The following is a 23,928-nucleotide window of genomic DNA, read 5'->3' on the forward strand; positions in this document are numbered from 1 at the left end:
GAAAGAGTTAGAGCTGTGGAATTTGGTCATTAGCACCAATATTAATCTTTAAGAAGATGCTTCAGTGGAAAAATGCAGACGGGGAGTTGAAACTGTATGGAATTTAAAAGTCTATGTGTTACAAAATGGAAACAGTGGAAGAAAGGGAACATTATAGGAGAAAGAGAATCAACATTTAAAAAATACATAGGATTCCTTTAAGTTACTGATTTTTATATTTTAGACCCAAGAAACTTTGGTAGAGATTTGTTTAACTTAAGGAAAGGACAACTAGACTATATCTAGGAATCTAAAACTATGTGGTAGTAATGGTGAGCTATGAGGTACCACTGAGAATATTCTTTTGCAGCAAACCCCAGTCTGAAATACTGTTGTTTTAAAAATAATAAAATATTAATATAAAACAATCCAGTATATAATAGTAACGATGATAATGTAGAAGGCCCCAAAGAGCCATCTAGAACAGTCTATAACATCCTTAGTGAATTCAGCATCTTTACTACATCCTTCCCCTGCTAAACTGTCTTCACATCTTTCCCATTTTTGTCAGTAGTGGATTCATACTACCTCTGACTTGGAAGAGTTAGGAAAGGTCACCGCTACTCAATGTTGAAAATTCCATCCAACATCCATAATGAAAGGATGTCACACACCTATGCATGAAAATACCCACAGACTGGGAAATTTTTAGCTTCAAAAAGCACTCCTTTTTCAGTTTCTTCCTTCCTAGATTCATTAATCTCCTTGCCCCCCACTTACCTCCTCCCACAACAAATCAAAGCATAACCAAACATACCACCGCTCCCCACAACACTCTCACATACTTTCCAGGAGATACAGTAAGCTCTACTTTGCAATGTTCTCTAGATTTATCACTTGCTGTCCATTCCTACAACTAACACCTGACACTACCCAGTACCCGTTTACCATTTACTTTATCACTCACATGCTTGGTATTTTGGCAGCTCTAAAGTTTCTAATGTATCTGTAAAACACTGCCAGGATACCTTTCCCAAAATAAAAATTTTGCATTACATCCTTCCTAAATTGAAGAAGCTATAGAGCCTTTCTATTTGACTTAATTTAAAAGGCAAACTTCTCTTCCTAGCTTTCACAAAGACTTTGTTTTCACAGTGTTCTTGCCCACTGACCTCTATCACAAAGAAGTCCCTGTTAAATTCAACCTTATTAACATCTCTCATACACCCTGTGCATTCACCCTCTGCAACCAAGTTTGCCTTCCCAAGTAGACAATATGCTTCTTGAGAAAACATTTTTTTATACTTCCACTGAATTCTCAATAGTAATTAGCACAATAATGAGCACATAAGAAGTGCTCAGGGAATATCCAGTGCTTTTATTTTTCCCCACTGTATTTATATTTTGAATGTACTGCTCAACACCAAACCATTGTTCATGTTATTCCCTTCACCTGCCCTTTTTGTATGTGCAAAACTCCTACTCATCCTTCAAACTTCAGCTGAAACTTCCCCCTCTAGGAAGTCCTCCCTGATTACCCTAGCTGGAATGAATAATAGCCACTTGTTTTCCTAAGATCTTTACTTATAAATCTATAACTTTAATCACTTTGTCTTATAATATCTAGACTATAAATTCTTCTTTTAAGAAGTAGATGGAAAAAATCTATCCTTCCTCCTTTTTAGGTGTCGCCTCTTCACCCCACACACACTGCCTAATGCAGTGCCTTACATGAAACAGGTGATCATAAATACTTAGGGAAGTGAATGGACTTTCTTCACCAATATTTTCCCTAAATGAGTGAAAATAACAAATACAACCAAATGAATAAGGAAGCATCTTAGTAACTGTTTACTTCCAGTTGAGTTACATAATTTAGTAGCCTATTGTTTAAAAGGTTAATAAAATTCTTTTATTAGGTATTAGGGAGAAATTTTTTAGGTTAGGTACCAGCTAACCTAAAGGTAAGGGGATAGATTACATGATTTTTCAAGGTCTTTAATATGGCGGTTAATCTAGTGTTTTGAAATATATCTATTCAGGTTGCTCACCCCTGTAAAGCAATAGGAACAATATGATAAATATAAATATATCCTGGGCATTTTCTAGATGATAAAACATATATACATTTTTCAAGTCATGTGAGTTCAAAATCAACCTCAAAGTAATATACAAACTTCAGTGTATGGATTGTAGTGTGTTAAGATTTTGATTGTTTCATTTTGATCATTATTTTTACAATAAACCAAGAGATATAATAAACGATAACTTCTAAACCAGTAACTGCATTTTTAAAAAAATTTTTAAAGATTTTTTTTTAATGTGGACCATTTTAAAAGTCTTTATTGAATTTGTTACAATATTGCTTCTGTTTTATGTTTTTTGGCCACGAGGCATGTGGGATTTTAGCGCTCCAACCAGGGATCGAACCTGCACCCACTGCATTGGAAGGTGAAGTCTTAACCACTGGACCGCCAGGGAAGTCCCCCAATAACTGCATTTAAATGTGAGAATCTAATACACACTTTTACTATTATATGAAAACTTCCAAAAGTAAGAGGCAGCATGGCATTAATCTAGGACAGCATGGCATTAAACTGGACTCTAAGCATCTGAAATATAGCCAGAGTTTCACTATTTACTAGATGTGTGATCTTGATCAAGTCAGTTAATCTCTCTGAGGCCCAACTTCCTCATGCAAAATAACAGCATTTACTTCATCTACTTCTTTGGACTTATGTGATTATCAAACAAAGCAGCATATAGGAAAGTTATAAATGCTATTGTACTTTCACATCTTACTTTATATAATGTTAGTGAATGAGACTATTCTGCAATTTTCTGGAAAATTTGAGATTAGAATTTTATTTCCTTGAAAATTTGGTAGACTTTTTCTGTAAAGTTGTCTTGGCCTGCTGTTTTCTTATGAGAAAAAATGTTAATTGTTCCTTCAATTATTTAATGGTTATAAATTATTCAGTTTTCTTTCTTTTTAAGACACTTTTGGTAAGCCATATTTTCCTAGGAATTTCTAAGTTTTGTTTAAATTTTCAAACTTATTGGCATAAAGTTCTTCAAGATATTCCCATAATGTTTTCAACATCTGCTATATTTTTAAATTTAATTTTAAATTATAAACTCATAGGCATTTTAAGTTTTTTGCTTTTATGCATTTTATAATGCATAATTAAATATTAAATTAATTCCAATACAAAATTTAATTTTTTGTCACAATATAACATAAAATAAAGCAGTATTCTTTGTATTACACTATCTTTATTTAAATATCACTAGAATATTTGTCAGTTTACCTGGGGGTTTGGAATGAGATATTAGTCTACGTATATTTCATTCCTTTCCATTGCCCGACCCTGAAAGAGACTATTCAAAACAAACAAAAACAACTTCCTTCATAATGAGCCTTCCTTTCTGAAAGATTCTAATGAGGAAGATGGCATATGAAATACTACTCTTCTGCCTCCCCCCATCCCCTCACACATATTTCCTTTGTAGATATTTCAGTCAACCTGTGATTTGGGGGAAAAAACATCCCATTAAGACCAAGTAGGATTATTTGATTATTACATACATAGAAAAGCAAGTCCAGGATATGAAGCATAACACAGGAGTCTTAAAAAAGAGAGAGAAAAGAGAAAAGACTTTATAATAGAAGCTTCTGTAAAAATATTTGATTGGAATTTTATGAGCATTTAAGTACATCCTTAGTCATCACAAATATAAAAAACATATTAAATTGTAGCTGAAGTAAAAGTAAGACTTGAGAAAATGGCCAATCTATATCTTGTTTTTGGATTTTATATTTTCCGGGATATGAGTACAAGAATGTAAGTCCACCTACTAAAATCCTAATTGGAAACCTGAGCCAAAATCCAAATACACAAAATTAAAGTAATATTTTGTTAAAACTGTTAAAATGAGCTCCTTTTCTTGTGATCTTTTCTTCCTGTTACCAATTTACACAGGTAGGAAAGGGCTTTGAACAAACACTGCTCTAGACCTAAAAATGCCCTGGTTTGTTCATTAATGACCTTCTAGTTTCACATGCACTGGGCCTACTAGTATCGCTATTTTCCCTAATTACTTTGCTTGATAGGAAGTGCTAAGGACAGGAACGAAATGATTTAATGTAAATCATTAGCCAAGTCTCAAGAGAGTAACTATCTAAATGACAAAATAGAGACATAATAAATTATCCATATTATAAAACCTTCAAAGTATTAACATGTAACCAAAATAGTAGTTGAACACTGGATAACTCAAAGAACAAGGTTTCACTGTACTTAGCACATGTACTCTTCAATAACATACCTCAGGAGGTTTGAATTCTTCAATTCCACCTTCCATTTTCTGTTTAAGTGCACTGTTTACTTGCTTAGCATTCTGAACCTTCAACAAAATAACCCAAAATATGAATCAGATCATCTACTTAGGTGAATTTTTGAGTATTCAATAAGTGAAAAGGATATATATCAACACCCTGTTAAATTGAAGTTCGTGAGGATAGGACATTTATCACACTTAGTGTGTGATACAACACTCATTCAACTATATACATATCTAACACACTCATAAATGATAGTTTGAATATCTGTAACAATGTCTCTTATAATCCAAGACAACTGGTATATATAGGGATTAAATTCCACCAATATTTCTCATTACCATAATGCTTTGATCAAATAACAATTATTCTAATAAGAATAATAATGATGACAGTGGATAATATTTATTAGGTGTTTATCATGTTAAGCATCATTGTCGGTGCATCATATGTAATAAATCACTTAATTCTCATAACTACTCTGTGAAGTAAGTACAATCAGTTCTGTTATAACCTGACATATGCATTCTCAAAAGCCACTGTACTAGGCAAAACTGCACAATAAAAACCACAGGGCTTATGGGGAAAAGGAGCTTGGGACACAACACTCAAAAACTTCATCAGTGACACGTAAGACAGGCACCTAATAAAAATGATAGCATAGTTTTTATACATTCAAATAATAAAGAAATTCACAAGTGTTACAATAAAGATGATACTTTACCTTAAAAGGTTGCTTACGTAAGTGGGTGTCAAAATAACTGCAATTTGTGAGTCATTGGGAAGTGGTTGAAGAAGGGTTATTTGAAAACAGATTAAAAAGTTTTAACAGCAGATGTGGATGTGGATGGCACATAACACACAGTGAATTGAGGTAGCTGGTATACATCTGAAGTGTGTGGGCATGTATTCCGCAAGATGTAGTTTTTCCCTAACAAAAATCACATGTAAGCAAATGCAAAAGTCACATTATGTTCAAACTGTTCCCTAGTACATCAACTGTGTTGGAAAAAATTCATGTTTTCAAAACAAGCATTATAGCAGAACTATTTCTATTGTAACAATTTAATGGTGAGGAAGGTAAGGTACAGAGAAATTAAGAAACTCCCAAGGCTATAGAAATAGGAGGTAGAACCTGATTTTGAACCATGCCAAGTTTGAAACTACTATTCCACTAGCAATTTTGTTAATCTCTACCTAGAATATTAAGGGTTAGGATATTTTGTTTGTTCATTTGTTTTTTTTCTATTTTTGTTTTTCCAGTATGGACAATCTGATATTTATAAAGTGATGTGCAAAATTTTTTTTCACCTGAGATCTTAAAAACAAAGCTAAAATGTATAAATCTAGGTTGGTTCAAATGCAGTTAATTGATCAGCCATGTTAGATAGATATAAAGAGATAAAATGTGAAGTCTCAGTTTTTAGGGATTTCATAATTAGTGGGGAGATAAATAAATATAAAAGTATGATAAGTGCTAAAACACCTAATGTAGTCTTGGAGAGAGAAAGAAGAGAGTGTGTTTGCATGTGTTAGCAGGTGTGGATCATGGGGAAGATTAGGGAAAGTTTTCCAGAGGAGACGACACCTAAATTGAGTTTTAATGGATTAATAACAATGAAGCAGGTAGACAAGATTGCGGGGAAGGAATGTCTTCCAGGCAGAATAGCATTAGAAAGACACGACAGCCCTAAAGCAGCAGCAAGCAGTTAGGCTGGGGCCAAACCAAAGAATTTGAATCTTGCCTAAAGACTGAAGGAAACCTTAAGCAAGGGAGCAACACAACCATATTTCACTTTTATAACGATAATTCCAGTAGTAATCTGGAGAACAGAATGGGGTGAAGAAGATAGAAGTTAATGTAACAATCCGAATGAGAAACGTTGAGGACTTCGATTTAAACAGTAGAAATGAAGGGGTGGCGGTGGCTGTGGTGCACAGAGATGGGTTAAGGAATAACCTGGAAACAAAATTAAGATGTCTTTGTAAACAACTGATTGTGGAGAATTAGGGAAGGGGAGGAATCAAGGATAACTCTTTGGTCACTGGTTTGAGTACCTGAGTGTACGTGGTGCTATTCACCCAGACAGGGAATGCAAAAAGAGGAACAGATACCTTGTGGGCACGGAAGAATTCAGTCTGGACACTGCTTATGAGATGCGTCTGGGATATAAAAGCGGTAGAATTTGCAAATCCAAGAATGCAAATCTTTACTATGTTACACATCAAATGAATATCCAAGAAAGAAACTTAAAGCTTTAAAAAAGTTCCTTTGTAAAAATCAATAGGACTTCCCTGGTGGTTGAGAATCCGCCTGCCAATGCAGGGGACACGGGTTCGAGCCCTGGTCTGGGAAGATTCCACATGCTGCGGTGCAACTAATCCCGTGTGCCACAACTACTGAGCCTGCGCTCTAGAGCCCATGAACCACAAGTACTGAGCCCACACACCGCATCTACTGAAGCTCGCGCGCTCTAGGGCCTGTGCTCCACAACAAGAGAAGCCACCGCAGTGAGAAGCCTGCACACCGCAATGAAGAGTAGTCCCCGCTCGCTGCAACTAGAGAAAGTCTGCGTGCAGCAACGAAGACCCAACACAGCCAAAAATAATAAATTAAAAAAATAAATTTAAAAAATCAATAAAAATAGTCTTAAGTGAGGTAGTAGTGAAGTAGTAATGTTGAGGATTAAGTAAGATTACAGGTGACTGAGTACATTTTATTCCTTCATTACTTAAAAAAATTCTGCGAGGGCTTCCCTGGTGGCACAGGGACTCCCTGGTTGGGAGTCCACCTGCCGATGCAGGGGACACGGGTTCGTGCCCCGGTCTGGGAAGATCCCACATGCCACGGAGTGGCTGGTCCCGTGAGCCATGGCCGCTGGGCCTGCGCGTCCGGAGCCTGTGCTCCGCAACAGCAGAGGCCACAACAGTGAGAGGCCAGCGTACCGCAAAAAAAAAGAAAAAATCTGCGCACTTTAAAAATATCACAGGCAAAGTGTTTCAGAAGTTCTCTAAAGAGAAGGAGTGCTGCGGGTTGGAAGATGGGAGTCTTGCACACAAGTATGGTTTGACTAAAGGCAAAGCATTCAATCAAATATATACTATATATATACTTGAGAGTCCAGGGTCATATAAGTCAAAACAAAGGAATTCTAAGAAGGAAGAAGTGGTTGTCAAAAGAGATAAGAACCAAGAAGAGGGCATTAGACCTGGCAACTTGTTCATCAACAATCTTAAGATAGCTTTTTCAGTGGCAGAATTGCGATGGGATGTAGGGCAGAAATTAGATTGGGAAGCCTCTGAGAATAAGTGGTAAGAAAGCAGAGTAAGTTAATGTGATAGATACTTATTCAGGAAGTTCACTGGAGAAGAAAAGAGAAATATAAAAGCAGTTTGGGTGAGTAACCAGGGTCAAGGGATAGAGAAATTTGAATGTTTGGTATAGAGAAAAACTATCTTGGTCCATACTACCCTGTTGCAAGGTTCTTACATTATATGTGAAGTGGTATAATATTAACTCTAAGGATGCACATTGTAATATCTAAGCGAGGATGACACTGTAAGCTAAGGATGCATATTATAATCCCTAGAGCAACTACTGGAAAAAAAATACGAAGAGATAAAGCTGAAAAACGTAAATATGACCATGTTATACCTCTTTTAAATCCTTCAGTGGTTTTCTACCTCATGATGAATTTTAAATTTCTTAACATGACCTTGCTATAAATTCCTGTCTAGCTCTGCTGTAACCTGCTAAAGGCAAGTGGAAATTAATGAAGAGCTTTAAGATGAGTCATCTGGATTATACCAGAATTTTAAAAGGATAACACTGATAACAATGTGTAACAAAGAGCTGAAGAGAGATGGACAGCAAGGAGAATCAACAAGACAGGGAATGTCAGATAAGAGGTGATAAGGGCCTGAACAAGGGTAGTAGGGATGACATTAAAAATAAGGGGATTGATTTAAAGGAAATTTCAGAGATGAAACTCACATCACTTACCACTTATGTTTGTGTGTGTAGGGGGAGTGATAAAGGCAAGGGATGAGTCAAGGATGATTCAGATGTTTCAACAGACAAGGAACACAGAAAGAAATCTTTTGGGGGTTAGATGAGATGTCTAGCTAGTAGCTGGAAATGTAGCTATAGAGCTTGGGAGAAAAGCCAGAGCTTGAGAAGTAGACTCAGAAGTCACTGGCAAATAGTGTAAGGCTGGTTAATTTAGAGCAAGAAAGTACAGACTTAGAAGAGTACATAAAACAAGAGAAACAAACAAATAAATAAAGGAAAACATGACTGAGAAAGACCGGAGACCTAATAACAACCATTAATTGAGTACATATTATGTGTAAGGCAGTAATGTTTTAAGCACTTACCATATACTATCTTGTTTAATTCCCCCCAAGCAAAAATATTATTATCCTCATTTTGAGATGGGAAAACTGAAGTTGAGAGAAGTTAAACAAGCTCCTATATGGTTGCGCAGGAAGTAGACAGTGTAGCTAGGGTTAGAACTTAGGATCACTGACTCTAAAACCTAACTTAACCACTACCTGATTATGATAATGATACTTTTAAATAATATTGCTTCTACTACTACTGGTGATAATGATAATAATGAAGAGGGCAGCCATTATTCACTGAGCATTCAAAATGTGCCAAACACTGCTGAACAATCTACATGTATTATCTCAAATAATTCCCAACAACCTGTGAGAGAAGTATGATTATTATGCCCAATTTTATAAATAAAATATTGAAGCTTATAGAGACTTTAGTATTTCCCAACATCACAAAGCTAACAGGTAGCAATGCTGGGATTCAAATCTAGAAAGACAGAGGCATCTTATAACTTGGAAACAAGGTAAATAAAAAAACAAAACTTATGTAAATGGATGGCTGAGAAAATCTGCAAAAAAACTTGAGTTTACTGAGATAAAAGTATATAAGCAAAATAGATAGAATCATCAAAAATATGATTTTTATAAAATACCTGACGTTTTAAAGAGATCAACTCCATGTCCAGTTGCCTCAAGATGGTGTTGGCTGCATTGGGGCTACAGGAAACAGCTACCACATCTTCCTGGGTTAAATACATGCCCTTAGGTGGACGGCACTTAGAACGCTGAGAATGATGGCGGTGTTGTAAACTCTGATATTCTCTCCTCCCAAGTCCAATCTTGCTAGTTTGGACAGGTTGGTCAGTATTACCCTGGAAGAATAAAGACAGAATAATAGGTCATTTGGCTTTCACAAATGTATAAACTGAAAACAGTCTATTACTAGTAGAAGTATCTGTTACACTAAGTACACCTACAAAATACTTCTAACCAATTATATTACATACGAGTCCAAATTCACACACACACAACAACTCATCAATTAGGAGGAAATGAGCATATAACATAACGTATCTTTGATTAATCCACTCAATAAAATGTTTGGTTTCTATGCCCAGAGAACTATGAACAAATGAAAAAATAAGGTGGACTCTAAACTTTCTGTTTGCTTCAAGATTTCAAGATGGGATATATTTTCCCTCAGCAATAAAGGGGAGGGGGAAGCTATAACTTATTAAGTGCAAAGTTTTAAAGAAAGTAAAAAAAAAGGGGCAAATTAGGAATCATGACAAATGGCAAATTAGACAACTGGTAAAAAAGAGATAACATTTCATTCTCACTTTAGAGTTGGTGAAAGAGAACTATGCCTTCTAAAAATTAAAAAGGGCACAGGATTATTTTAATCCTAACAACATTTCTAAACTCCAAGTCTATTTATCTGTGAATAAAATAAAGTTCAAATTTGCATTTTGGAAGAGGTTAGAAAAGTTCTAACAATGATCACCATGAACTCTTAAGGAGGATTTCATTATAACTTGCAATATTCTTAAAGTGTGATGTAAAATTACAATGTTATTCTGTGCTTCTGAGACAGGAATCCATTAGAAACTTGTGTCCATTAGGCTGAAGGCTATTTCAGTGAACAGACTTAATAATCCAATTCTTTAGAAAAGAAACTCCAAGAAAAGTCACAAAATAATTGTATAGTGAAGTATAATCCACTTTGTTGCTTAAAATGCAACTCAAAGCAACACATGGCAGATTTGATGTTCAGGGAAACTCCTCCCAGTATAGCACTTCTAAAATTGCTAGATCAAGTATTTTTTTAAAAAATAAATTTATTTATTTTTGGCTGCATTGGGTTTTCGTTGCGTGTGGGCTTTCTCTAGTTGCGGTGAATGGGGGCTACTCTTTGTTGCAGTGCATGGGCTTCTCATTGTGGTGGCTTCTCTTGTTACGGAGCACGGGCTCTAGGCACAAGGGCTTCAGTAGTTGTGGTGCACAGGCTCAGTACTTATGCTCATGGGCTGTAGAGTGCAGGCGCAGCAGTTGTGGTGCATGGGCTTAGTTGCTCCGTGGCATGTGGGATCTTCCTGGACCAGGGCTCGAACCCGTGTCCCCTGCATTGGCAGGTGGATATTTAACCACCGTGCCACTAGGGAAGTCCCTAGATCAAATATATTTTTTAAATCTTTTAAATTAATTTCTGAGCCGGCAGAGATGTGAGGAAATCCCTCAGAGACCAGAAATGATGAGAAAGCAGGAAACCAGAGGGATAAGCAAGGATGCAGGAGCTGACATTTGCCTAGGCTTCAATGGACAGCAGGTGCAGGGCACAGGAGATAAAGCCAGAACTCTGGAAGGGGACTCTATCATTGTGCAAAGTAGGAAAAGTGCCCCTGCCCTGCAGAGGGAGAAGATGATTAAAGAAAGTTATGCCTACTTCATCTTTGGCCAAAAAGAAAGGAAAGAAACCAAAAAGTCTTCCCTAAGAATCCCTGACCACAGGCCTATATTAAGGCAGGTTTGGGGACTAAATTTACAGGAACTGTCTGGCCTGAAAAACCCCAAATCAAAAATTTACTTTGAAGTGTCTCAGGTTGGTAGGGCCTTCAGACAGTTAGCAGAGGTAAAAGCAAACTATCCTCAGAAGAATGCACTGTAAAACCAGGTCTCAAAAATTTTCAACAATTATGTTCCAAGGAAAATGAGCTCACAACCACAAACTGCCAAACAAGCCTCATGAGTGAAACACAGCAGAAAGCAAACAATAGAATTATATCTGCAAAATGACAAATATTACAATTACTAGGTAAAGAGAATACAATAAATGTGTTATATGTATATAAAGAAATAAACGAACTGAAAATATGGAATATTCTTCTAAGAAATGAGTCTATCAAAACTGACCAAGCAGATATGCAAAAGAACCAAATAGAACACCTAGAAATAAAAAATATTATAAATAAGATTAGAAACTCAATGGACGGGTTACTTAGCTGATCAGACAGAGCTCAAAAGAAAATTAGTGACTTCAAATGCACACATGAGAAAAATGCCCAAAACATAGTACAGAAGTACGGAAAGACAAAAGTATGGAAAATATGAATGGTTAAGAGACATGTGAAAAGTCCATTACATTTATAAAAGAATTCCCAAAAGAAAGAATAGAGAGAATGAGGGAGAAACTATATTCAAAGAGACAACAAATGAGAATTTTACAGAACTTAAGACAGGATTCAGAAAGTACAAATGAATCTGAAGCAAGTTTAAAAAAAGAAATCCATACCCAGATACATTAAAATGAAACTACAGAACACTAAAGACAAAGAAGAGATCATAAAAGCAGACCAAGAGAAAAGCTAAATTACCTCCAAAGGAATGGTAACTAGCCTGACAGCAGACTTCTCTAAATCAATGACAGAAATCAGAAAGCAGTAGAATAATATCTTCAAATAATATCCGTCAACCTAGGAGTCTAACCCCAGCAAAACTAAGTGTTCAAGAATAAGGAAGGACATTTTGGACATTCCAAAACTGACTGTGTTTATAATCAATAGACTCTCACTAAATTAACCTGTAAAAGATGCACTTTAGAAAAAAGAAAAATTATTTTCAAAGAAAGTTCTAAGATTCAAGAAAGAATGATATGCAAAATTAATTTTAAGCATGTGGGTAAATCTAAACTAACCCCGAATGTGTGTTTAATATGAGATACTTTAAAAAATAAGATGTAACTAAAACTTGGCAAAAATAGCATATAAATCAAGAGGATAGTGGTTGAAGTCAAAGCCTAAGGGTCTTATATTAATTAGAATCCCATTAAAAACACCAATATTAGGCTTTAAGTTAAATATGCAGGATAAAATTTCCAGAATACACAGTAAGAATAGAAATATAGAAACATTCCAAACTAGTAGATAGTTAAAAAAAAAAAAAATCAAACAAGAGATGGATTCTTAATCCAAAAAGAAGGCCATAAAGGAGGGGAAAGAAAACCAGAAAAAGCAAGTCAAATAGAAGGTAAAAATAAGAAAGAACAAAAATACAAATATCAATGATCATGACTGGTATATAGAAGCTAAACTCTCTAGATAAAATATAAAACCCAACCTATATGCTCCTGTAAGACACATACTTAAAATGTGAGGACATAGAAATGTTGAAAGTAAGCAATAAAGATATACCAGGCAGGGCTTCCCTGGTGGCGCAGTGGTTGGGAGTCCGCCTGCCAATGCAGGGGACACGGGTTCGTGCCCCGGTCCGGGAGGATCCCACATGCAGCGGAGCGGCTAGGCCCATGAGCCATGGCCGCTGAGCCTGCGCGTCCGGAGCCTGTGCTCCGCAACGGGAGATGATGCAACAGTGAGGGGCCCGTGTACCGCAAAGAAAAAAAAAAAAAAAAAAGATACACCAGGCAAACACTTAACAAAAGAAAGGTGATGGAGTTATATCAGACAAAATAATCTTGAAAAGTAGAAGACATCAAAAGAGATGAAAGGGTCATTACATATTGATAAAAGGTTCAATTCAACAAGATAAAACAATTTCTATACACCTAATAACAATAGCTTCAAAATATAAAGTATTATTTCTCAATAATCCATCAGATAAGCACATAAACACCAACTGAAACAACCCTAGCAAGTAGGCAAGCAGTAACAGAATATTGATTTCAAGCATATAACTGAAAAGCTTCAATTAAGACACATAAAAAACCTGTAACCAATAATTAGAGTATGTATTTCTCTCAAGCACACATGGAAAAACATTTATGAAAATTCGACATTCTAGACTTGGAGGTTTTAAAACATATCCTCAAATTCCTCAACATTCCAACCACTGAGAAGTGGGAGTCTCTCCCATTGTCCTTGATTCTGGACCAACTTTAGTAACTCACTTATAACCAACAGAATGCAGTAGATTTGGGGATGATTACTTTGGAGGCAACCAGCCACGGTCAGAAACCAAATTACTAAGGGACCACCAGGCTAGAGAGGAATGCTAGCTAACAGCTAGTATATCAACTACCAGTCATGTGAGCAAGTCAAAAACCTTTAATAACATCCTACTTGATGTTGAAACATAAAAATCATTCTCTCTAAAGTCAGGAATAAGATAAAAATATTTGCTATCGTAACTTCATCCAACTGGTGATTCTAACCAGTTCAGTAAGGGAAGAAATAAAAGGTATTATAAGGACTGAAAAGAAATAAAACTGCTGTTATTTTCAGATAATATAAACCTCTATATAGGAAATGCAAACTAATCTACAAACAATTAAAGATTTCATTTCTCTCCAGTTTATATGTAGATTTAACGGAACATCAAGTAGCACTTTCCTACTTTGAAGTTTGAGAGCAAAAGTCCAAAAACAGCCAAGGACTTTCACCTTTAGAAGCACTACCAAGTAATGGGACTCATCCTAGCAGCTATCAAGACTTATTATAAAGTTATAGTAATTAAGACATTGTGTGACTGACAAGGGGTATATAACTGACAAGAGAAGCAGACTAGAGAGCCATACATATATAGAAACCTCATCTATGATGAAGCTGACATGGCAGACCAGTTGAAAGAAATGAACTTGCTTCCATATTGGAAAACAAATAAATAAAAACGGGTCTCTATCTCACAACATAAACAAAACCTAATTACTGAAAGATCAAGAACTTAAGTGTAAAAAACAAAACTTTAAAACTTAAAAATTTTATATATTATCTTTAAGAAACAGATAAAACCAAACCAACAGATAAAAAACAAACACAAATAAGCATTAAAAAAAGACACAATAATAGACAACAGATGGAAAAATAATCGGCCTTATTAGTAATCTCATGAATGAATTGAGAACACAATGAGATACCATTTCAGGTTATCAGATTTCTAACATCTTGAAAGTCTTACCACATAAAGTATTGGCAAGGAACTGGATAATGAGTACTCTCATAGCCCAACAGAAGTACATCAAATGTAGAAAATGATTTGCCATTACCTAGGAAAGTTAAACATGGTTATACCCTAAAATAGAGTAATTCCACTCCAAACAATCCTAGGGTATTATTACTCACTAAGTCACTGCTGGCATTTTGGTGGAACAATCTGTGCTGTGCATTTCAGGAGAGCTGGCATCCCTTTCCCATTATATGCCAGTGGTGCCCATCAACCAAAAACACGTCCATAATTTTTAAATGCCCTTTATGTGAGTAATACTAAACCTAGCTGAGAACCACTGTCCCAAAGGAACTCATATATATGCATCCAGGATATGTTCTTATCAGTATTGTTCATAATAATAAAACGCTAGAAATGATGTCCATTAATTAGAGAGTGGTTAAGTTGTAGCATATGCATACAAGGGAACACTGTAATACAGCAATGAAAATGAACTGCAAAAACATGTTGGACAGCAACAAAAAAATGCAGGTAGCTGAACACATACAATATGATTCCATTTAAATCAAGTCTGAAATGTACAAAACTAAATATGAGTTGCTCAGAGATACATAACTTTGTGACAATACTATAAAAAAGGGAGTGAATAATTGATAAATTTCAGGATAGATGTTCCCACTGGAAAGAAGGGAGGGGTGCAATAAAGAAAACATACACAAAGGACTTCTGTTTCTTGAGCTCAGTCATGGACACACTGGTGTTTGTTTTATTATTATTCTTTAAATTGTACATAGTCTATGGTATGTATAGTTCATAATTTTTAAAAGTTAAAAATAAAAACCTTTCCATATAATGTGTCAACAACATGCAGAAGCAGCTATAACGATGTGTGTTAAAGGCAATGATATAGTATCATTCCCTGAGTGGTGTCCCTATCATCTGTGAAAGAACAGAGAAATGAATGAAGCTGCTGACAAACAGTACGAGCCTCGGACCACAACCTTGCAGTATGTTTTTAACACTTTTTAACTTTTACTCCCCTCACTACATTTGCTAACAGGATGAGATCACAGGCCAACAAAAGACCAAAGGTGTAAGTACCATCTCGCATAGTTGGAAAAAACAGTATTCCACATACATACATTTCCTACATAACTAAACCCAAATCCCTAATCTCTCATATTTGTACAGTAATTAAGAATTCATAACATATATTCTCATCTTGTTAAAATAAATTTGACTGAAAGCCTACTATCTACCAGGCCCTGTAGTTAAGACACAATTCTTGCTCTTTAAGAGCTTACCACCCAGGGATAGGTAGGCAGGTGAGGGGAAACCAGATGTAAACAAGTACCACTTAGCTCAATGAGTACTGCAGAGGATTTAAAGAAAACTAAGGAGGTGGTCAATTCAACATAAGGCATAGGAGAGTTCATAGACAAGCTTACATGTGCAGAGGTATGAGGAATTTGCCTGGCAGATTTGAGAAAAAAGGGAATTCTAGAAAAAAAATGGACCAACAAAGAACAAAGGCTGGGGGAACTAAAACACTTACCTGAAACTCTCTTAGGAATGTGAAATAAGTGGGGTGGGGCAGGGAATGCCTAACTAGAAAGACTGTTTTATCTTATGGACAAAGCCATGGAAGGGTTGCAAACAGTAAATTTGGTTTTAAAAAGATTGCTTTGGCAGCAGGGTGAAGAATGGACTTGGAAGGTGTGGTGCAGTCTGGAGGCATGGAGATAAGGTAAATTAAGATAAGACAGAAAATGTCAGTAATTCAGAGAAGAGATGAGAACCTAAAAATAAGGCAGTCACCTAGAAGACCAAAGAGAAAAGAACAAAATTTACAGTTATTTGAGAGAGAGAATTAAAAACGGTAATGACAAAATGAACAGAGTAATTGAGAAAAGAAGTCACTAAAACTAAGACACAATGGTTAAAAAGGTAGACAGGAATCAGAGAATGGTGTTAGAAAACTCAAAAAGAGATTTTCAGAAGAAGGGAGGGGTCAATATCTTGAAATAATACAGGAGGCACAAGGAGAGTACACTGAGAAACCAGTCCTTGGATGTGGCAGTTAGGAGGTCACTGCTGACCTATCAGCAGTTTCAGTGAATTAAAGGGACAGAAGTCTGACTGAAGCAAACTCAAGTGAAGTCATGCTAAGGAGGATAATTCTTTCTAGACTGGTTGAGAGATAGTCATACTTTTAAACGAAAGACTGGAGCTTACTTCTGGGCTGCAATGAAAAGGTTGAAAGTATGGCAAACAGAAGGTCCTAGAGGCAATATGAAGGGATAAGATAGGTAAAACAAGCAGTGAAATTATACAGAACAAGGGGAGGGGCCTATCTTGAGAGAGAGGCATTCAGCTCAGACTGTTCATTCAGTAATTTCATATTACTGGATTTGTGACATTTTAAAAATCTGATCCTATCAAGTACCAGCAAGGAAGTGGACAATGAGTACTATGTGAAGTGCTAGGGGATACCAGATGTTCCAGTGTTACTGAGGCCCTGACTTCAAAGAGTTCACAGCTTAGTGGGCAAAAGACAATAATTTTAATATAACACCCGAAGTGTAAATATACTCAGATAAAAAGGGTAGTATGCGGGCTTCCCTGGTGGCACACTGGTTGAGAGTCCGCCTGCCGATGCAGGGGACATGGGTTCGGGCCCGGGTCCGGGAAGATCCCACATGCCGCGGAGCGGCTGTGCCTGTGAGCCACGGCCGCTGAGCCTGCGCATCCGGAGCCTGTGCTCCGCAACGGGAGAGGCCGCAACAGTGAGAGGCCCGCGAACCGGGAAAAAAAAAAAAAGAAAAAAAAAGGGTAGTATGGTAGCACAGAGGTTAGGGGAAGAGCTGGAATTTAAGGGTGTTCCTGATTGATATTTTCTCCATGAAGTAGAAAGTGAAGTTATCTGCTAAGTTTTGTTTTTTTGTTTTTTTTCTGCTAAGTTTTTTTAGGGGAGTGGAGAGGTGGTAGGTGATGTGTAGAAAAGGATGAATGTTCAAACAGTTGCTTACATAATAAATTTTATTCAAGATTTATTATGTACTGGGTACTGTAATAAGTGCTTTTATACATATTACCTCTTTGATTGTCAGAACAAACCTTTTAATTTTACCAATGGAAAAACTGAAAATTACAGGTTAAAAACTGAGAGGTGCTAAGGGCTACACTGAGATTGGAAACTACGTTTTGTAAGTAGCAACAATGTACATGATCCTGCAATTTTCTCCTGCTACACCAGACCAAGAATAGCAACTGATCCAGCATTGTGGGTTTATAGGGTTAGAGAAGGAATAGCAGAAGGGTGAGAGAAATGGGGAGTCAAAGATACCGGGAAGAGAGCAACTTAAGTAATTGGTAATTTGGTCTACGGTTTAGGGAAACAAGGAGACTTGGAAAAGAAATGAAGGAATCAAGGAATTTGAAAACATTTAGCAGTAGTAAGAAAATCAGTAAAATATCAAGTTAAGGGTAGGATTTATTAAATTTCATTGATGAAAGATGACAAGGGCCAGAATGGGCCATGGCATTGAGTTCCTTAAGAGGAGGAATGGGAGTCATATTGGATGAAGTCACATTCTCCAATTTTCAATGTTATTTTCACTATTCCACAGCTGCCAATACATCACAAGCCTTTACCCATCAACATTTGGTCTACTTTTTTACAATTATGTAATTCCTTGCCTTAATAAATGAGCATGCACATCAATTTAAAACTTTTCTTTTTAATGATTTTAAGTCATCATTATCATTAAATTGAGGAATATGAATGCTCTTCTAGTTGGGGATTCTTCTATCTCTTCCTTTGATGCAGCTTTCAATTTTCACTGCTGTCAGTATAACTGGTACTAATTAATAATTTGTTATAACATGGAATAAACTAAATGTTTTCCAAGAATATTCTACACCTAATATTGTATTATCTGAGGGTGGTTCTACTTCTTTTCTATGGATTAAAGAATAGGCATCGGGCTTCCCTAGTGGCGCAGTGGTTGAGAGTCTGCCTGCTGATGCAGGGGACACGGGTTCGTGCCCCGGTTCGGGAGGATCCCACATGCCGCGGAGCGGCTGGGCCCGTGAGCCATGGCCGCTGAGCCTGCGCGTCCGGAGCCTGTGCTCCGCAACGGGAGAGGCCACAACAGTGAGAGGCCCGTGTACAAAAAAAAACAAAAAACAAAAAAAAACCAATAGGCATTGTGGGGAGTTCCCAGGTGGCTTGGTGATTAGGATTCCAGGTTTTCACTGCTGTGGCCTGGGTTCAATCCCTTGTCAGGGAAGTAAGATACCACAAGCTACTTGGGACAGCCAGAAAAAAAAAAAAAAAAAAAAAAAAAAAAAGAATAGGCATGGGGACTTCCCTGGTGGCACCGTGGTTAAGAATCCATCTGCCAATGCAGGGGACATGGGTTCGAGCCCTGGTCCGGGAAGATCCCACACGCCACAGAGCAACTAAGCCCGTGCACCACAACTACTGAGCCTGTGCTTTACAGCCCTCGAGCCACAACTACTGAAGCCCATGAGCCTAGAGTCCGTGCTCTGCAACAAGAGAAGCCACTGCGATGAGAAGCCCGCACACCGCAACAAAGAGGAGCCCCTGCTCACCGCAACTAGAGAAAGCCTGCACGCAGCAACAAAGACCCAATGCAGCCATAAATAAATAAATAAATAGATTAAAAAAAAAATAGGGCTTTTATACTTCGGAGTGGATGAGATAACCCCAAAATTACTTAAATCACTGGCTAATTGGAGTTCTAGATGTTATCGTTTTTCCAAAAACCTCCAATTAACATTGAAATTTACTACCTTTTAACCCATTATATAAAAATGTTTTTCTTAATATGAAGTACTATTTGTTTTTTGGAGTGGATTTGTAGAACAATTATAAGCACCCTAATGATTATCATTACCTCTTTCTTGGCTTCTTTTTTGGGATCATAATCACTATCGTTTCCATCCATTGGGTGTGTTTCTTCCACATCATCATCACTGAAAAAAACCACAGATTAATAAACTTAATTCACTTCCTTTTATTCTGTTCCAGTGCTCTCATCAAACTGCAATATACCTAGCTAATAATTTTACTAAATATTCCCCAGGAGTTGTCCTTGGGAAGACGAGCTTTTATAGTTTAGATTTCTGTAGTGTTTAGAAACATTTACCCTTTTAGGTATACAGAATCATTTAAGCAAACATTTCTAGCTAAAAAACAGAGACCCAATAGGAAAGATATTTAGAAAGAAATATCATTTGGGAAAAAGAACACATTTATTAGTTTGATATAATACTTATTTTCCAACTGGAGAACTGAAATAATAAGTTATTATATCAAATTAATAAATGTGTTCCAAGTGGAGAACTGAAAAAACGATCTTTTATACTACCACAAAGATACAGCTACAATAATGTGGACCTCAGCTACTGAGATAACTGTGGAAAGACCATCTTCCAGAGAATATATTTCTTAATATATTCTAATTATATGTATTGAATACATCAGTACTGAAAGAAAGCATTTGTGATTAGTTAAATACAACTCACATATAACTCAGTTGCAAGGTTTGCTGGCTATGATTAACAGTTAAATAGTTGAAGAGAGTTCTTACTATTAAGATTTCTGAGCACTCAGTTCTTCTCGTCAGAGTAGAAACATGAATGTAAGGATAAGAAGCATTTACACTGTATTGTGATAATTGTTCTGCCTTAGGAAATACAAGCAATACCTGTAACTACATAAAGGCATTCAACCCACCTGTCACCCTGATTATGTCTATTGGCTAGTTTACGAGCCTGGCGATCCATCAAGCTTGTCCTAGATCGAGTTTTTTTCCAGGAATAGTAATATTTCACAAGGCTAGCAATTGTCTTATCTGGAAGCTTGAAAAAAAAATCATGTTAATATCAAGCAAGTTTATTCATAAACTCTGATTAACAGAATGAATAATATTTCTATTATTCTTTGATACTTAGCAAACAAAAGCATAGACAAAAAATATTTTCCCAGGTACCTTTATGAATTATAGAGCTAAAAAATGCAGCTATAGTCATAACACCCCACCATACCTACGTCACTCACATTTCTAAATAAATATTCCTATTTATTCTGAGCAGGGAAAGGAGAGATAAAATTAAAATGATAAATGATGCAAATGGACTTAAGCTACAAAATAAAGTCTTGGGTATTAAAATGACTAATGATCATGCACTGCTTTGTCATACTGGCAAACAAGGACACACACTTCCAATTAAAAATGTTCTCTTTGATTATGGAAGACACTTAGATATATTTGCAAACATTATCTAATTTCCATTCATTCAAGTTAAAAGAGTTTAATGTAGCAACTTCTCAGATTTATATTATTTTGACACAATACTAGAAATTTAACAACTAGAAATAGCTTTTCTCTAAATTAAAAAAAAAGCAACAGCACCTGAACAATGTTGAAATAATACAGAATTTCTAAAAATTGGTTTTCATATCCAAAGGAATATAAATTTGAAAATAAAATCCTAATGTTAGAAAAATGAAACATTTAAAAATAAAATTGAAATTGTGATTTTTTTCCTGAAATGACAAACATATTTAATAACTCTATTAAACATATACTAAAGTCATAATAAATGTTAATTTATTACAATGAAATGGCATACAATGATCATGCATTAGAATAGTAGAAAATAAGACTGTATGTAAAATATACTTATTTAAAAATATTTTTAAAAATTAAAATTAGATTGGAAAACTTTTTTGTTTTTAATAATTAGGAAATGTTTAACAAGAGAATAAGGTTATCACTCAGGTATGAATCACAGTAAGAGCAAAATTACCATACCATTTGCTGAATCCTGTGAAAGCTCTTCCCATGAAAACTAAAGGCTTGTTCAAATAGGACTTTATCTTCCACTGTCCACTCATCCGGAAAGGGAGTGAAATTAGGGAGATCAGCAAGGGACTTCTCAATGTTATGTTTATGCCAGAACAACATGCCAAGTGCCTTTGAAGAGAAATCATTCCCCTTTGGTTTTAATGGACTTATGTTCCATCACACTTAAGAGAGTTAAACACAAATTAGGTTAAAATCTTAAGCCTATGACTTCAACTGAAGATACACTCACAGTTTGGGGCTTTTAATCAGGGGTGCCCAGGTAGCAGACCTCATTTATTTATTTCTTTTAATCAGGGCCTCAGAACAGTAAATGTTCTTACATACCATATTTGCTGTAGAATCTAGAAAAAGTGAGCTGAGGAGAGTGGCTATAATTACTAAAGCAGGTTTGTAGGCTCATATCAAGACTTTCACTCACATTTATTCATTTGTCAATGTGTAGAGAAAAATATGCTAAAAGGAAAAATAACCTGTAAGTCAATACTTAAATGAAACTATCAATTATAACACAAAACTAGAAGTGCTCAGTCAAGACTCAGTAGAGAAATATTTGTTTTAACCAGTTAGAAGTGTATCAAGGGCTAAATACTTCTAAGAAGTAAGAGTACCTCAACTGCAACTTTAACAATATTTTACCACATATATTTTTTAATGTTCTTTATTATCATAATATACACAAAGAATTATTATGAGGCATATTAATAACTTCAATGACTTTATTACCAAATCATAGGAAAGCCTGAAGTGGATAATTTCTAACAATTCAACAACTTTCCCTTCTATTGTGAGTAAGTGGTAGGTCTTTATCTTTACTATAAGGTACAGAGTATCATTTAGGGGATAAAGATTTATTTTTTAAGAAGAGATACAGCAACTTTTTAAATAGTGAGTTTTAAATTTCTGTGCTTTGGTAATACTCCTTGAAAATGAACATGAAAATGAAAATATGTATAGTCACATTTTGAAGGATTAACCTTCTCAAACAAATCTTAAAAAGCAAGCCGAGGCTTAAAAACAAAATATGTAATCAAAGTCTTCAAAATCCACAGAAGAGTTAACTACATTTAGATAAACATCTCAGTTTCACTGAAATGACTTTCTATTATTTAATCATGTTACTAGCTATAAAGTTAGCTCTTAATAATCCAGATTATAGAAAATTCACTTACTTTATATTAATTCTGATAAAGGTTGATTTTTTACTTAGTAAAAATGAAATTTAAGAATTTCTATTTCACTTTTACTTTTCCATGTTCTCCATTCCCTTATTACTAGGGATAATGAACCATATGCCATATATATCTCCTTTTAAAGTTATCTAATTTTTTTTTAAAGCCCTTTGTGAATGATTTCCTTCAAAATCTAAAAATCTTAAGTATTTCTTTAAATTAAAAGTTTAACTTTTAGGACTTTTAGGTTAAAAAGTCAAAGAGAATTACCTCTACTTAAAAATATTTTCCCTTTTTCTTGAGCATCTGCTAGAGTAATCCTGAAGGCTTTCAGATACTTTAAGAACTCAAAACAGATAAGAAACAGAGGTATCGAGAGAAAAATGTTCAAGCCCTTGAGATAAATAATGTTTATAAAAGCAAAATCCTTGATGATGAAAGGTCAGACTTTGCTAGGACTTTTGTAGTATCTATAAAGTTGGTTGAACTTATGCACATTCTTAAGACAGAAACTATCATGAGATGTTCTTTGGATTTGATAAATACTGAGGCAAACCTTAATATTAAAATGTTTCTCTACATACCTGCTCCACATTGTAGCCATGTTTCTCCTTTGCAATTGCAATATATTCATCCACTGTAATGAAACAATGTTATATAATTAATTATTCTCATTTACTTCATTTGCCTGGTTGACTTCTTTTTTTTTTAACAAAGCAAAATTTTAAAACAATTACACTCTAGGGGTAAAAAAATAGCCAAAGTCATTTTCCATGAAATACTATAAAAAAGACTTTCACTTCTATGACCAGGATCAGAAGTTCACTTGGTTTAAAATTTTACTTATTATGAGTTATCTCTGTGACCATACAGCATCTACTTATTAAATTCACTGGCATTACTATAATTATCTTTGTATTAAAAAAAAGACCAATCTGTGGTTAGCCAATAAAGCCTAATTACAGTATAAAATATTAGGTAACTTCTATTGCAGTCTTTATTTGAAGAGACAATTATTTAAGACCCCATCTCATGTTTAGAGTTTTCCCAAAGCTTTTACCTTCCCGTTTCTGATTACTGTATAAAGGATGGTTTATCTACAGTTTTGCTAGCTATACATAATAACAATTTATATATACTTCAGTATCCCTAAAATTTTCTTCAGCTCTTCTGGCTAGCTATACAAAAGATGTTTGAATATTCCATTTTTCTTCATTCTCAATTATTGTAATCAAGCCAGTAGAGTTGTTTAAATAAGCACAGTTTCTATGATGATATATATACTGGCTATTTCAAGGATTCA

General features: G+C 35.5%; 1 protein-coding gene across 3 annotated transcripts in view; it reads right to left on the reverse strand.

Moving 5' to 3' along the window:
• Positions 1 to 23,928, reverse strand: part of RCOR3 (REST corepressor 3) — a 51,335-nt gene that overhangs the window by 16,137 nt on the left and 11,270 nt on the right. For all 3 annotated transcript variants that reach the window (XM_007451324.1, XM_007451326.1, XM_007451325.1), the window contains exons 4-9: positions 23,210 to 23,262; positions 21,403 to 21,564; positions 20,322 to 20,446; positions 19,480 to 19,558; positions 9,316 to 9,534; positions 4,309 to 4,386 (exon numbers count right to left, since the gene is read on the reverse strand). In XM_007451324.1, the coding sequence (XP_007451386.1) occupies positions 4,309 to 4,386; positions 9,316 to 9,534; positions 19,480 to 19,558; positions 20,322 to 20,446; positions 21,403 to 21,564; positions 23,210 to 23,262 (716 nt within the window). The remainder of the gene's footprint in view (positions 1 to 4,308; positions 4,387 to 9,315; positions 9,535 to 19,479; positions 19,559 to 20,321; positions 20,447 to 21,402; positions 21,565 to 23,209; positions 23,263 to 23,928) is intronic.

The sequence above is a fragment of the Lipotes vexillifer genome, unplaced genomic scaffold, assembly GCF_000442215.2.
Source record: "Lipotes vexillifer unplaced genomic scaffold, Lipotes_vexillifer_v1.1 scaffold570, whole genome shotgun sequence".
Classification (NCBI taxonomy): domain Eukaryota; kingdom Metazoa; phylum Chordata; class Mammalia; order Artiodactyla; family Lipotidae; genus Lipotes; species Lipotes vexillifer.